The sequence below is a fragment of the Hyperolius riggenbachi genome, chromosome 4, assembly GCF_040937935.1.
Source record: "Hyperolius riggenbachi isolate aHypRig1 chromosome 4, aHypRig1.pri, whole genome shotgun sequence".
Taxonomy (NCBI): Eukaryota; Metazoa; Chordata; class Amphibia; order Anura; family Hyperoliidae; genus Hyperolius; species Hyperolius riggenbachi.
Genome location: NC_090649.1, coordinates 436,434,472 through 436,448,676, shown reverse-complemented (window position 1 = coordinate 436,448,676; position 14,205 = coordinate 436,434,472). Strand labels below are relative to the sequence as shown.

General features: G+C 41.8%; 1 protein-coding gene across 14 annotated transcripts in view; it reads right to left on the bottom strand.

The window, feature by feature from the left end:
* Nucleotides 1-229: 229 nt before the first annotated feature.
* PLCB4 (phospholipase C beta 4) overlaps nt 230-14,205 on the bottom strand; it is a 459,946-nt gene continuing 445,970 nt past the window's right edge. For all 14 annotated transcript variants that reach the window (XM_068232509.1, XM_068232508.1, XM_068232514.1 and 11 more), the window contains 3 exons: nt 11,296-11,382; nt 3,966-4,002; nt 230-390 (listed from right to left, as the gene is read on the bottom strand). In XM_068232509.1, coding sequence (XP_068088610.1) covers nt 302-390; nt 3,966-4,002; nt 11,296-11,382 — 213 coding nt within the window. In that variant the 3' untranslated portion in view covers nt 230-301. The remainder of the gene's footprint in view (nt 391-3,965; nt 4,003-11,295; nt 11,383-14,205) is intronic.

Below are 14,205 nucleotides of genomic sequence, written 5' to 3'. Positions count from 1 at the left end.
CATTGGCAATAGCTTTAAAAAAATCACTTAAAAAAGTTAAAATATTTGCAAATAATAATAATAATAGAATATTAACATACTTCGTATTAATAAAAAATACTTTCTTTCTTTCTTTATAACTGTATAATTATTATAGTTCTTTATCATAAATAGTGCAGTGCTCAGAATGTTAAAGGGAAAAATGCCAGTCTTAAAATCTTGCCAAGACAAACAGGGAATAACATAAGAGCACACTCGAAATTCAGTGTTTGTGGTCGTTAAATTTACAGTGTTCTTGAAGGGACAGTAAGATTGCTTGACTTCAGTTGGCATTTTGCAGCTTCACACAACTGTTGCTGGCCTGCGGCCCATCTCGGTTTCCAGTTTGGCCATCCGTTGGATTTCCTTTGCCTAGAGTTGGAAGGAGATATCATCAGAAAAGCATACATGGCAGGCTGCTTAGCCGTGCTACAAGACCCATCTGTGCTGTGTTATGATCTACCAGAATAGACGTCCTTTGTTATAAATCAATTCTGTGACCTCATGTCAAAGAGAAAAGGTCACCATCATGCAATAATGTGAAAGGAAATGACATTTATCTCTTCTTAAAGGGGCACTATGGCGAAAAATTGTAACATTTAAAATATGTGCAAACATAGACAAATAAGAAGTACATTTTTTTTCCAGAGTAAAATGAGCCATAAATTACTTTTCTCCTATGCTGCTGTCACTTACAGTAAGTAGTAGAAATCTGACAGAAGGGACAGGTTTTGGACTAGTCCATCTCTTCATAGGGGGATTCTCAGGGATTTATTTATTTTCAAAAGCACTTAGTGAATGGCAGTTGCTCTGTCCAAATGCCAAAACACTGTGAAGCGAGCAGGGAAGCTGGCCAGCATCATTGTTTAAATCCTTTTCAGGAAATATCTTTATAAAGAATAAAAGTGGAATTTCACTTTCACAAACAAATATGCTGTAGACATGTGTAAGTGTTCCAAATCTACGTTAAGTCAGTGGCCAGCTAAGAATCTTCAAAACTGACAATAAGCACTTGTTTTCAAGCTTAGAATTAAAGGACAACTATCGATAAAAAAAATATTTTTTGTAATACTCTGTATTAGGGTTCACATTACCACTAGTGCTAGGGCACTTTATTTATTCCCACAGTTCTCTCTATCTGCTTTAATATCACCCTTCACTCCACAGACAGCTCACATATATACTGTACTTTACTGTGTCACAGCATGCAAGAAAGTCTGAGGAGGTGGCTGATCTGAGGAGGCAACAGGTGGCTAGATGTGCTGTAATATAACTAGCAGTCAGGGACTGTATACACTACTCCTGACTAGCTGCTTGTGTTACTCTTCTGGCTCTGCAGCATGAAACGTTCAAAGGTCGTGCTGCTCTGTGCTGTCTATGCTGGGAGGGAGGGGAAAATTGTTCGCAAAGACATTATCAGTATGTCTTTTTACCAGTCAGATAAGTGAAGACAATAAACACACATAGCTGGAAACTTAACCCTTCACCACCACCTAATTCTTTCAGCTAGGTGGTTACTAGACTGTACACTGAGGAGTTGATAGCCCCCCTGTGCAGGAACATGGTCTGGTCCTGCAGAGCGGACACCTTTGGTATCTGGAGGCATCTGGGTGATTTTACAGCACAGAGCTGTGTAAGGAAATACATTGCTCCTAGTACTTGTGTCAAAGTGTGCAGAAGGGCCTTAGCTATAGACCCTGCAAGGGATGCAGTCGCAGGCATGTCCTGAAAGACTGACAACTAAAGGCAAGGAAAGAAAAAACTTTCTGCACTCTGCACAATTGTTCTAATGACTGCATCTGCTCAGCCACTGATAACGAATCATACAAAGATATGTAGACAGTCCCTCTTCAGTGTGCAGGGGGAGTGGGCCCCATGCAAAGTTTTGCAGGGGGGGAGTGATTTCTAGTTATGTGCCTGAGGTGCCCTAATATACAAAATTAAAAAAAGTTGCTTTAATCGATATTTGTCCTTTAAGCATAAGTGGAGTTTCACATTTAGGCTGGTTTCACATTTAGTGTGGAGTGATCGTTCTGCGTCACATTTATTGTGGAGAGAGCCCAGGGCAGGACAGTCCCACCATGCTACTCTGCCTTTCATATTACACTGCGGCAGAGTGCACTGACAGGGTAATATTCATAGAGCCGACACCCTAACAGTGACTTGCTCCCTGCTTGACAGGAAGTACACCACAGTTTTTTCCCCGATTTACGCATCTGCACCACACCACTTTGTTGTGGTGGCATAGACTCCCATACAAATCACTGCCACAGGGTACTGCTCGTATCATGCGGTAACGCACTGCAGAGTCTGTCGTCTCAGCGTTGCCATGAGCACTTCCCTTGTATTGCGTCCTACTGCGGGTACTGTGGCCAATCTCATTGAGACTAATGGCCACTGCGATGGGGAGCATACCACCCTGCTACACACCACAGTATGTGTAAAGTAGACTAAAGGACATCTGGATTGAAATTAATATAAGGTTCTGTTGCTTAATTTATTTAATATGTTATTTAAAGGGGCTTTCTTGCTTTTTTGGCGATCATCTTTGCTGCCAAGTGGCACATGGCAGGGCGGAGTTTGCAATAAGACCTTTCAGAAGGAGGTAACACTGAGTGTCTTGCAGGGCTCTGTGGGGCAGGGGAAACTATTATATGCATTTGTCTGTATAAGGCTCCCTGCACACTGCATGCAATTCCGATTACGCTTTTTAATCGGTTTTTACATCCGATTCCAATTTTTAATCTTTACTGCATGCTGCGTTTTTGGATCTGTTTTACTGTTGAATGTATTCAGGGAAAATCGGAATTGAAAATCGGAATCGGAAACGGAATCGGAAAATGGATTTTCAGTGTGCAGGTTGAAATGGAAGTTATATTTGCACTCAAAAGCAACTCAATTCAAAACAAAGAAAGCATGCATAGAAAAATATGTATATAATTATATAATAAATACATTCATAGTCAATAAATCAAAGCAAAATGTTATTTGTTTTAAAGTGCACCTGAGACGACACGATGATATAGACATGTATATGTACAGAGCTAAGCATATCAATTACTAGGCTGTGTTCCTTTTTTATTTTTCTGTCTAAAAGAGATAAATAATTCAGGTATGCAAGTGACAATTTCTCTCCACTCAGGACCTAGTCGGACTATAGCATAACCCTCACTGATAAGGAAGCACAGCCATAACGCCTTTTCCTGGCAGAGGGCAGTTTCAGGGGTGCGGAGGATAGGTACAAAAGGTCAATAGTTCATATATTTTAGCTCTGGGACACTTGAAAAACTGTGACATTGAGCAGAGATCTACTTTTTAAGCTTAAAATAAAGCTGTTGGATATCTAAAAAAATACTTTTTAAGAGTAGGAGGATAAATACAGTTGTCTATCTCTTCACCTCGAGTCAACTTTAAGTAAATATTTAAATAGTGTAAATACCTACTGTATAATTTAAATGGCTAGTGATTCAATTATATATGTCCCTTAGGGTCACTGTGTATTAGTTCTCGTAGTGTCTGGCAAGCTAAAATCTATAGCACATTACCTAGGTAGTGTGCTATGTGCGACAAACCCCAATAGTTCAGCTTAGCGCTGTCCAACTTTGTGGAAATAGAGGGCCAAGCTCCTGGGAGTCTTGGTCTGGAATGAGCAGATGTCCTGGCTTCAGGGGGTGGAGCCACGCAGAGATCAATAGGTGTGCCTAGCAGAAGTATCGAGAGAACGGGGAAGTGACACAGCAAACAGACGGTCCACAGTAAGAGCTCTCGCGGGGCGAATATGACCTCATGGGCTGCCATTAGGACAGCACTGGTTTAGCTTAACAGCATTTAGCAGGGGTTTATCATATCAATAAATGCATGCTGAACATGTAAAGTAAAACACAGAAAACAACTGTCTTAAAAGGATAAGCAAATGAATTAAGGTAGATGAAGAATGGCAGCCATACCTTGTGATTGAGACACTGCATGGCTCGATTTCACAAGCTGTTTGTACAAAAACAATAAACAATGTCAAAATTACACAGCATGATATGGAGCAAATAAAAATAAAAGCCTGAATAATGCATGGAAGAGCAACACATTTGTACACCACACTTCATGAGCAGTGGCCAATGGGAGGATATTGTACGGGCAATGGGGGTCTCATCAGAATTTTACTGAGTAGGGGCTGTTGTAATGACCATATATACTCGATTACAAGTTGACCTTGAGTATAAGTCGACCCCAATATTTGACCCTCGTAAAAGGGAACCTAAACTGAGAAGGATATGGATTTTCCTTTTAAAATAATACCAGTTGCCTGACTCTCCTGCTGATTCTGTGTCTCTAATACTTTCAGCCACAGCCACTGAACAAGCATGCAGATCAGGTGCTCTGACTTAAGTCAGACTGGATTAGCTGCATGCTTGTTTCAGGTTTGTGATTCAGCCACTACTGCAGCCAAAGAGATCAGTGGGACTACTAGGCAATCGGGTATTGTTAAAGAGGAAACATCCATATCCCTCTCAGTTTAGGTTCCCTTTAAGCTGGAATTTTCGATTGACTCAAGTATAAGTCTACCCAGCAAACGTAATGGCTGCACTTGGGGAGCAGGAGGGGTTAATGAATGCACTGCATACAGTATTGCAGTCATTAACCCCTCCTGTCCCTTATGTGCAGTCAATACCTCCTCTAGGCCCCCAAGTGCAACAATTATTCACCCCCTTTCCTCAAGCCCATTATTCCCCCCCCCCCCCCCCCCCGGCCCCTTTCCTTGTTAATTGTTGTGGCCAGGACTTTCAGACCTGTGGTTTCTTGGCATTTCCTTTATCAAGAAAGTGTCAATTGCTGCAAATGGGAATGTCACTAATAGTACACACATTACTCAGTGTGCTCAGTGTTGCCGGTGACTCATGTATAAGTCGACCCCTATACTTTGATTTAGGGAGTCGTACCTAAATGTCTAGACATGTACTCGAGTATATACGGTACACCCCTGCTGTGAAAAGAGCACAAGACTCAAGCGATTAAAATCCAGACTGTGTATGGCTGTATGCAAGTTGGAAATATTCTTGTGTATAAATAAGTCTCATCCTATAGAGGCAAATGATTTGCATGTCTCTGCTCACTATCTTTATTTCATACTTTTTTGACGTGTTGAAAATGATGATCTGCATTTGCCTTTTATGCTCGGAAGCAAATTCGCTGCAGTGTATTTAGCAGAAGGTTCCTGTTGCCTAGGACGTCTTCCTGGTTCTGCTCAACAACCTAATTGGACACCCCTAGTGAGTCATTAATCCCTGTGGCATTGTAAATAAATGAGTTATAAGCAATGGCCTATGACATAAGATTCTTTCAAGGAGAAAGGCTTAGTCTAGAGACACAAGTATGCAACTCCCATCTAAATTACACATCTGTAATAATATCAAACTGGTAAAATCAGCTGTTTTCTGCCTTACTGCATGCAGTAAGGCTTTACGGACTGAGCCGATAGTACCATACTGTACACCTTCGCTTAGTTATTCAAGCAGGAATAAGCAGGAATAAACCAAAGCTAGTTAATGATCTCATACATAGTACATGGTAGTATTATGAATGCATGACCTCATTCTAACGCCATTTAAATAAACTTTACCATAAATACACCAAAAAAAGCCCAATTGTTCATAAATTAAAGGAAACCTGAGACGTATCCCCCCCCCCCCCAAAAAAAAAATATATATATATATATACACACATGCCTGGGTCTTCCTCTAGCCCCCCTGAGGTTGATTGGTCCCACGCTGTCCTCCCAGGCTGTCTGGATCATCCGATAGGTAGCCTGGCAATTCCTCCAGTCGGGGAACGACGACTGCGTTTGCGCGGGCCATTGTGCTCCTATTCTGCATATGCGCAGCCTATTGTGCTCCCGTTGCAGTATTACTTACGCAGACACAGAGTGCCACAGGGGAGCATGCACAGCCGGACTGCACCAGCACCAATTGGACCCGACTGGCGGATTTATCGGGCCGCTTAGCTGAGGATCCAGGAGGCCTGGGAGGACAGAGAGGGACCAATCAGCCAGGAGGAGGCTGGAAGAAGCCCCAGTTATGTTTAATTGTTTTCCCTATTGTCTCAGATACACTTTGGAGAATCTGAAGGTCAAATAAAAAAAACAAAACAAAAAAACTAAAACTTACCTAAGGAGAGGGAAAGCTCTGGGTCCTACAGAGCCTTCCTGGTCCTCTCCTCATTCCCCCGCAGGCTCCTCCTTTTAAATCGCCCAAAGTGGGAGGCTTGGGAAGTCTTCGGGAGCCCGAGTGCTCCCAAATACACGTGGCTCTGTACTGCGCACATGCGCGAGTGCACGAGAGAGGGTGCTCGCATGTGCGCAGTATGGAGCAGCCTGTCTTTGGGTGCCCGAGTGCTCCCGAAAACTTCCAAAGCCCACCCAAAGCGGAAGAGAGCAGTGTCTGAGCGATCAAAGCCAGTGCAGGAACAACAGGACAGGAAGGCTCTATAGGACCCAGAGCCTTCCCTCCCTTTAGGTGAGTATCTTTTTTTTTATTTTTCATTTTCGCTTCAGACTAACATAAAACCCTCTGAAGTTCGCCTCACCTAAATTAAACTACTTACTTTTATGAATCCTTCAGGGTTGGAACCGCTGTATCATTTTCTCTTCAAGGTCTTGGACTAGCAACTACAGTCATGCATGTACTTATGCTATGTAACTAATGAAGCTGATGTCTTTGAGAACTTGAAAGAAGCATGTGATCAAACAGATCCGGTGATAGATTTGTAAGGCTCTGATTTGCTGGTCATGACCATGTGCTAAAGCAGAAAGTTCTTACAGCAAAATAGAGACTTGCAGATCTGTCAGCTGATCACACATTGCTCGCATGTCTTTCCACGAGATGCCATACAATGAGCATCACTACCCCTGACCCTGTATGTGTACTCTACACAGGGTTGCCACCTCATCCCTTTAAATACCGGCACATATGAATTATACAGGTGAAACGTGCATGCGATCGCACGATAACCTTCGCTTATCACGTAAACTAACACTGTTCGCGTGATAAGCACTGCGTGCAGCCGATTGCGTGATAACTGCTGTGATAGCAGTTATCACGCTTTACAGAATCAAGCCCAATCAGTGCCCAAACTGCATCCAATTAGCCACAAGGCATGAATAATTCATATGTGCCGGTATTTAAAGGGAGGAGATGGAACCCTAACTCTACATGTTACAGATGAAATCCCTCTTCCACACTGTTCCTTTAAGGCAGGCTTAGGCCCCGCCCACAGTGGTGCACTGTAATGGCTGCTTCGTAGCGAGACTTACTGCACTGTGAATGCAGCACCTATGTGACGTTCACAGTATGCAAGGTGTGTTGGGCATTCACAGTGGTGAGGTGTAACGGTCTCTTCGTACCATGTGGTACAATGGGATGCAATATGGTAACGCACTAGATGAAGCATACTGTTCACTGCATGTATGCTTCACTGTCCCAGATGCAATGCAAGCATAATGAGTGGCACCACTGTCAAGATCCATTGCATTGCAACGAAACACAATGTCCCACTGTGAACTTAGCCTTAGGAATTTTTGACAGTGACAGTGAAGATAAAACAAACAAAAAAACCTTGTGATATAATGAATTGTATGTATAGTACGGATAATCAATAGAATATTAATAAGAAAGAAAAGAGTCTCTTATTTTTATTTTCAGTTATATAGCTTTTTTATTTTTATTTTTATTTTACAACATTGGATCATTCTGTCATATTTGCAACTACAAACAACACTCAGTATTTTAAACTATGAAAAAGAGCAGAGCTAATGACCCTTTGAACTCCCCTGCAGTAACACCTTATCTGAAGCGGTTTTTCACCGTTTCTTTGATGTATAAGTGCTCTAGAAAATAGGACTGTCTCCGACCCAAGCTGGGGTTGCATACACTAGATAACTGAAGTTATTTAGCTCTTCGTGTACTAGAAAAAACAAGAGACTCTTCCCTTTGCTACTTATGTTCTATTTCTTTCTTTCTGTTCTACACATACAATTCATAATATCATAAGTTTATTTTCACTTCAGATTCCCTTTAAGTTCAATGGTTAATGCTCCTAACAAACTTTTTACTAACAAAATAGTTTCTTGGCAAAAAACAAAAAAACAACAACCTGTTAGCACATATACAGTATTGTGATATGAAAGCTGTTTACACATGCACACTTGAAAAGTAGGTGATAGATTTTTCTGTGCTGTGAAATGAGGGCCAACTGTTCAGTTTTATTTTGCTTCACTTGTGCAAAAAATCTAAAATAATAATTTACAGTAACCTTTCTTCCAATAGAAACAAGTCCATCTAATACTAGAGACACAGCATACTATTTTCTGGCCAGATGGATTATTTCCAACTTCTCCAATCTGAATGTCGATCGATTTTCTGATCAATTTGATTTTCTGATTGATTTTCCTATCGTTTTACTAATCAATTTCCGTTCACTTCTGTGAAAATAGATCAGAAAGAGATTGGAAAATCAAATGCAGTGGAATCGAATGTAAAATCAAAAATCGATTGGAAAAATGATCGAAATTCACACTGGAAATGTTGGAAATAATCGATCTGGCAGGTAAATCTGCCAGACAATTGTATGGTGTGTACCCAGCATTAACCACATGCTTTCTCTTTACCCATATTCAAGCTGAAAAAGAATCTTTACTGTCCGATTTGTACAATAAAAAACAGACCAATCGAGTCACTGTGATCTCCTGGGTCCCTCTTTACCGTTTCTCCCTGCCGTAATCCTGGCTTTTAATCGCCAGTTTTGGGCAGTGTTTACAAACAAGAAATATGGTCGCTAACATGGAAGTGATGTTTGTGTATATATCTATTTCATGTTACAGTATACTACAAGTTTTTATTACATAGTGAATTATCTGCACTCCAGTCTGGGATTAGCATGTGACAGGCAGCAGCTCCTTCCCCCTTCAGCCTCAGAAAACTGAGAGCAGAGACCTGTCTGTGACTAATAAACAAAGCACACACACAGAACCTGCAGGGGGCGTGCATAATTTCTCCCTATCACAGCAGAGGCAGTGCATTCCTCTCTGGGTCGACAAAGCTTGACAAAGAAAAGAAGATTAGATATACAGTATTACAGAGACAGTGCAACTAGAAAAGGCTGCAGTAAGCCAGAGCACATTAGAACAGGTATAGAAACTTAAAAGATAGAAGAAATAAGGCTGAAAATTTTGTTAGAGTCTCTTGAACACACGTCATCCAAACAGGTACACTGAGACACATTCATGGGAAAATCTGCCCAACATGCAATGTTCCTGTTACACCTGGAAGGTGTGGAGCTGAATCATCCATACGATTCACAGTTCTCTCCAGGGAAGTAGCTGCAAGAAAACCTTAGTCTGCTTTCACCCAAAACAGAACTAAAAGGCAAATACAGTAAGCAAAACGCAGAAATTGCTGCAAATTAGTATTACTTCTGTGACTGAAGTTTTCATTTTCAAGAAGACTTTGTGAAGCTGTGCAACTATCCATACAGGCTAAAGTTCTCTCCATACGTTACATACAAGCAACGTGTGAGTTGTGTACACAAGTTGTGCTAGTTCCTGATTTTACACATTGGCCTCAATTCGCTAAGCATTACCGCATACGATAATGCAGAAAACAGCTGATTTTACTGAACACCTTCCCAAATTCCTATTCACTTAACCTATTACTGCACTAAATTTTCACCTACTACCTAAGTACGTTTGCATGTATGTGCTGAAAAGTTATTTTGTAGTTAAGATGAAAAATGATGTCCTGCAAAAAATTCAGGAGAAAAGTTAATTGAATAAGGGCCAAGATGAGGTAAATCATGAGTTACAAGACAGACAAAGACCCTGATACACTACAGTAAATGCCAGTAATACCGCCATGCACAGCAATTTTAACAGTGCTCATGCCAGCAGAGTACAGCCTAATGTCCAATCAGCACAACCCACAGTATGAGTCATGCAAACATTACTATGGTAACTAGTCATCAGGCCCAAGGGGAGGCAAACTGTGGGGTTATAAGGTGAAATAATTCACAACATAAAATTTTGTCAGTCTGTCCTATGGTTTGAAAAGTAATGCACACATGCTAGTACCCTCAATGGGTCGGTGTCCACCCTTCGCCAGAACACACTCATGTCACCGGGAGTGTACTGCGCCTGCACAGTAGTACTGACACAGGCGCAGTATGCTCCCTATAATGTGGGCGTGTTCATACGCAGGCGCATACGCAGAAGATGCCGACCCATTAGGGTCAGCAATCCATAGGGCTCTTTCACACTAGAGCCCATTTTCAGCGTTTTAATGCAAAGTCGATACTTTGCGTTCACCAAGGTAAAATGAAAGTCAATAGACTTTCATTTTACCTTTCACACCCGACGCTACATTTCGATGCGTTGCGGTATGACGCACGCGGGAGCATTTTATCGTCGGGAATCAGCGTTTTCCCGTCGGGTAATTAATTACTACCACCGCTACTCAGTGTCGCACTGCAACATCCCGATGACACACCGCAGCCTATTTAACGTGTGCAGGAAAGGGCTCCTGAACGCGTTATCTAATATGAAAGAGACCTAGGCTGCCAGAGAAGACCGGAGCTGCAGTGAGGGACCCAAATGACTTCTGGAGGCTGGAAGAAACCCCAGGGAAGTTAAAGAGAAACTCCAACCTAGAATTGAACTTTATCCCAATCAGTAGCTGATACCCCCTTTTACATGAGAAATATAATGATTTTCACAAACAGACCATCAGGGGGGCTGTATGACTGATTTTGTGCTGAAACCCCTCCCACAAGAAGCTCTGGGACCACGGTACTCTGGGCAAACTGCCACAATGTAACAAGGTTCACAGACAGGAATTAGCTGTTTACAGCTGTCTGTAACAGCCAAAACAGCTAGGAGCAGCTACATAACCTGCCCACAGTAACAATGTCACCATGTAATAAATGTCAGAATGTAAATCTGGGAGAGAAAAGATTTTACAATGAGCAAACACTGACTAAATCATTTACACATAATTATGGTAAAAAATGAAGCACTTTTTTACTACATTATTTTCACTGGAGTTCCTCTTTAAACTAGATTTATTTTTTCTCCTCGGAAGTCCTTTAAGGGGCCAGAGCCACACAGCCCGGAAGTGGTTAAGAGACTTTTAGCAAACTTAAGTATAAGTACAGTAAACTAAAATTAAAAGGTATGTACTAAATTGCCAAGCACTGTCTTCACAGGTAAAGTGCTGACTATCTCAGGACTCCAGTTACCTGTTCATTCTGCTTCTCTATCATTTCCAGGTGTTCCAACTGGGCTTTTTTCAACTGGTCCATTTCCTTCGACTGCTTCATTGCAAGCTTTAAAAAAAACAAATAAAGAAAAACAAAAAGATAAAACAGCTCATAATGGTTCTCACAGTCAATTCATTTTTTAGTCACCAAATATTTGTATGTAGAACAGAGGCACCAGCAGGATAAAAGTCAATACCATTTTTAATAATTGCTTGGAGGAAGTGGTGGGCTTGCCTCCCAAAAGCAGACACGAGATCCTGTCTTCATATAAATCAATACATTTATTATACGGCACCCCAAAAACAGTGCAACGCGTTTCGCAGACCCAGCCCGCTTCATCAGGCAATAAACGTGGGGACAAAACTGTAGACAAGAGACAGTACATTATGCTATAGTAAATTCTGCAGTTACAAATTTGCATATCAATATATTGCATATCATAAAGCATACCATATGAAAAATTGCTTCGTGGAGATGGCATGTTTCATTATATAAAGCAATTTTTCATATGGTATGCTTTATGATATGCAATATATTGATATGCAAATTTGTAACTGCAGAATTTACTATAGCATAATGTACTGTCTCTTGTCTACAGTTTTGTCCCCACGTTTATTGCCTGATGAAGCGGGCTGGGTCTGCGAAACGCGTTGCACTGTTTTTGGGGTACCGTATAATAAATGTATTGATTTATATGAAGACAGGATCTCGTGTCTGCTTTTGGGAGGCAAGCCCACCACTTCCTCCAAGAAATTATTAAAAATGTTATTGACTTTTATCCTGCTGGCCCCTCTGTTCTACATACAAATACTCTGTGTCCACTCCTGGTGGAGGGGAGTGCTACCCCTTCTTGTTTCTTTACTACAGAGAGCGACTTCTTAATCCTGAGTGAGGACAGGTCTAATCTCCTCACCTGCCTATTGAGTGGTTGCCTGAATGGTAACCCATGTTTGTGAGTATAAATTCTCTCACTAAACCACTTACCAATTGTCTTTAACATACTACACCATATTGGGTTCTCGTTTTTTCTTGTATTTTAGTCTCCAAGTGCTTCAGCTAGTGCATTGTTTGGTGCCTGAGTATGTCTGAAGAACTGGGTCAGCACTGCTGAACCTTCACCTCCCTCTGTCTAACCCCCCCCCCCCCCGATGTCTCCTTAAGGATAACACGATTGCCAAGTGCGACTGGTGGTGCCGTAGTATGGCAGCCTCAGCTCTTGGCTTTCTGACATTATCCCCCCCCCATCCTCCCAGAACCTGTATGAGCCAAAACCAATTCCAGGTACAACCCCCCGTTTGTACTTGGCGCAATAAACGATTCTGATTCTGAATAGGCAAATCGACTCTTTTTGCCCCTGAAGCCAGGCTCACATCCAGAACCACTGGTGTATAGTGAGCCTATCAGCTTATACATTTCACAGAGCCACCTCAACCCAACATGCATACAGCCTGTTTCATACTCATCAGTGGCCCTGTGGGATAGGGCTTGGACCAGTACTGCAGAATACCCAGAAAGCTCATGGTGATCCAAAACCACTAGGGAAGTATAAGGCGCTAAAAGAGACCTGTCGTCTTAAATTAGAAGGTATTTGCGATATTTCAGCTTTAAAGTACCCCTGACCTAGTCCCCGATATTTTTAATAGATTTTGCTCCTGGTGCTGTTTGACTAGCACACAGCACCATCCAGGGGGCCTGCAGCCCCGTTCTGACATTAAATATGTGCGGGGAGGAAGTGGCAGCTCTTCCTCCCCTCTACCCATCCTTAAATTGAAAAACAAAAACAAAAATCATATGTTAACAATCTTGAATAAGTATGTTTTAGTTAATGAAAGCACAAGAGGATGTTTGGAAAGCATGCATACATAATCACGCAATACACCGTAGATTTATCATACTTTTTGGACTATAAGACACAATTTTTCTCCTCCAAAAGTGGGGAGAAAAAGTCACTGCATCTAATGGACTGAATCCAGGAAGTCCCCAACTTAAAAAATGACTGCTGACCAGTCGTGATGTTGAGGACTCCCTGTACTGTGTTCCCCCAGCTCGGTGCAGAACAATTCGCAGCAAAAGTGGCAGCTTAACTCCTCCACAGGCACCTGCAGCGATCAGCAACGTCATCTCTCCCTTCCATTTAACAAATGAGATAGGGACTGTATGTTTGCTCTTAACCTGCATCTGTCCATAGATAGAAACACTGTTCCGCCTCTGTCCTCTGTCCCTCCCCTGTGCAGCCCTGTGCTTCCACTATCCACATCTGTGTTACCTCTGTTCCCTTGTGCCTTCAGTGTCACCCTCTGCCCCCCCCCCCCCCCCCCACTGCGTCATCTTTGCCCCCCTGTGCCTTCAGTTTATTGCAGCAAAATGTAATTCTTGTTCTTTCAATTTTAAAAAAAATTTCACTTGCTCCCACAGAATCAAATTTCACATTTCCAGGCTGCTAGTATCGGTAGACCATTTGTAAGTCCTGTGTTTGTAATTTGGGAACTACCTGTATAGATATCCTAGCTAATAAAAAAGCAGGTGTCTATGTCCACCTAAGCCTGTGTGTGCCAAATCCGTACTGCACAGCGCACGGCTGTAAGGTACTGTACAATCTAGCGCCCATTATTAAACAGGCCTAGTGACTAGTATATATTTATCCTATGGAAGGAATTAGCAGATCCTTGATTTGCTATGCTGTAACTTATTGTTACAGCAGCACTGAAATTAAGTTGAGAGGAACGAAACGCAGGACCAGAGAGTGGGAGTTTTTAAATTACCGTAAAAGGACATGCTGATGTGGTTAAAGGGGAAAAAAATTATTTTTGCTTTGACTAACGCTGTCTCTTTAAATGTCATAGTTTTTGTAATTGGATAATTGTTTTATTTTGTTTTCTTTAATGCTGC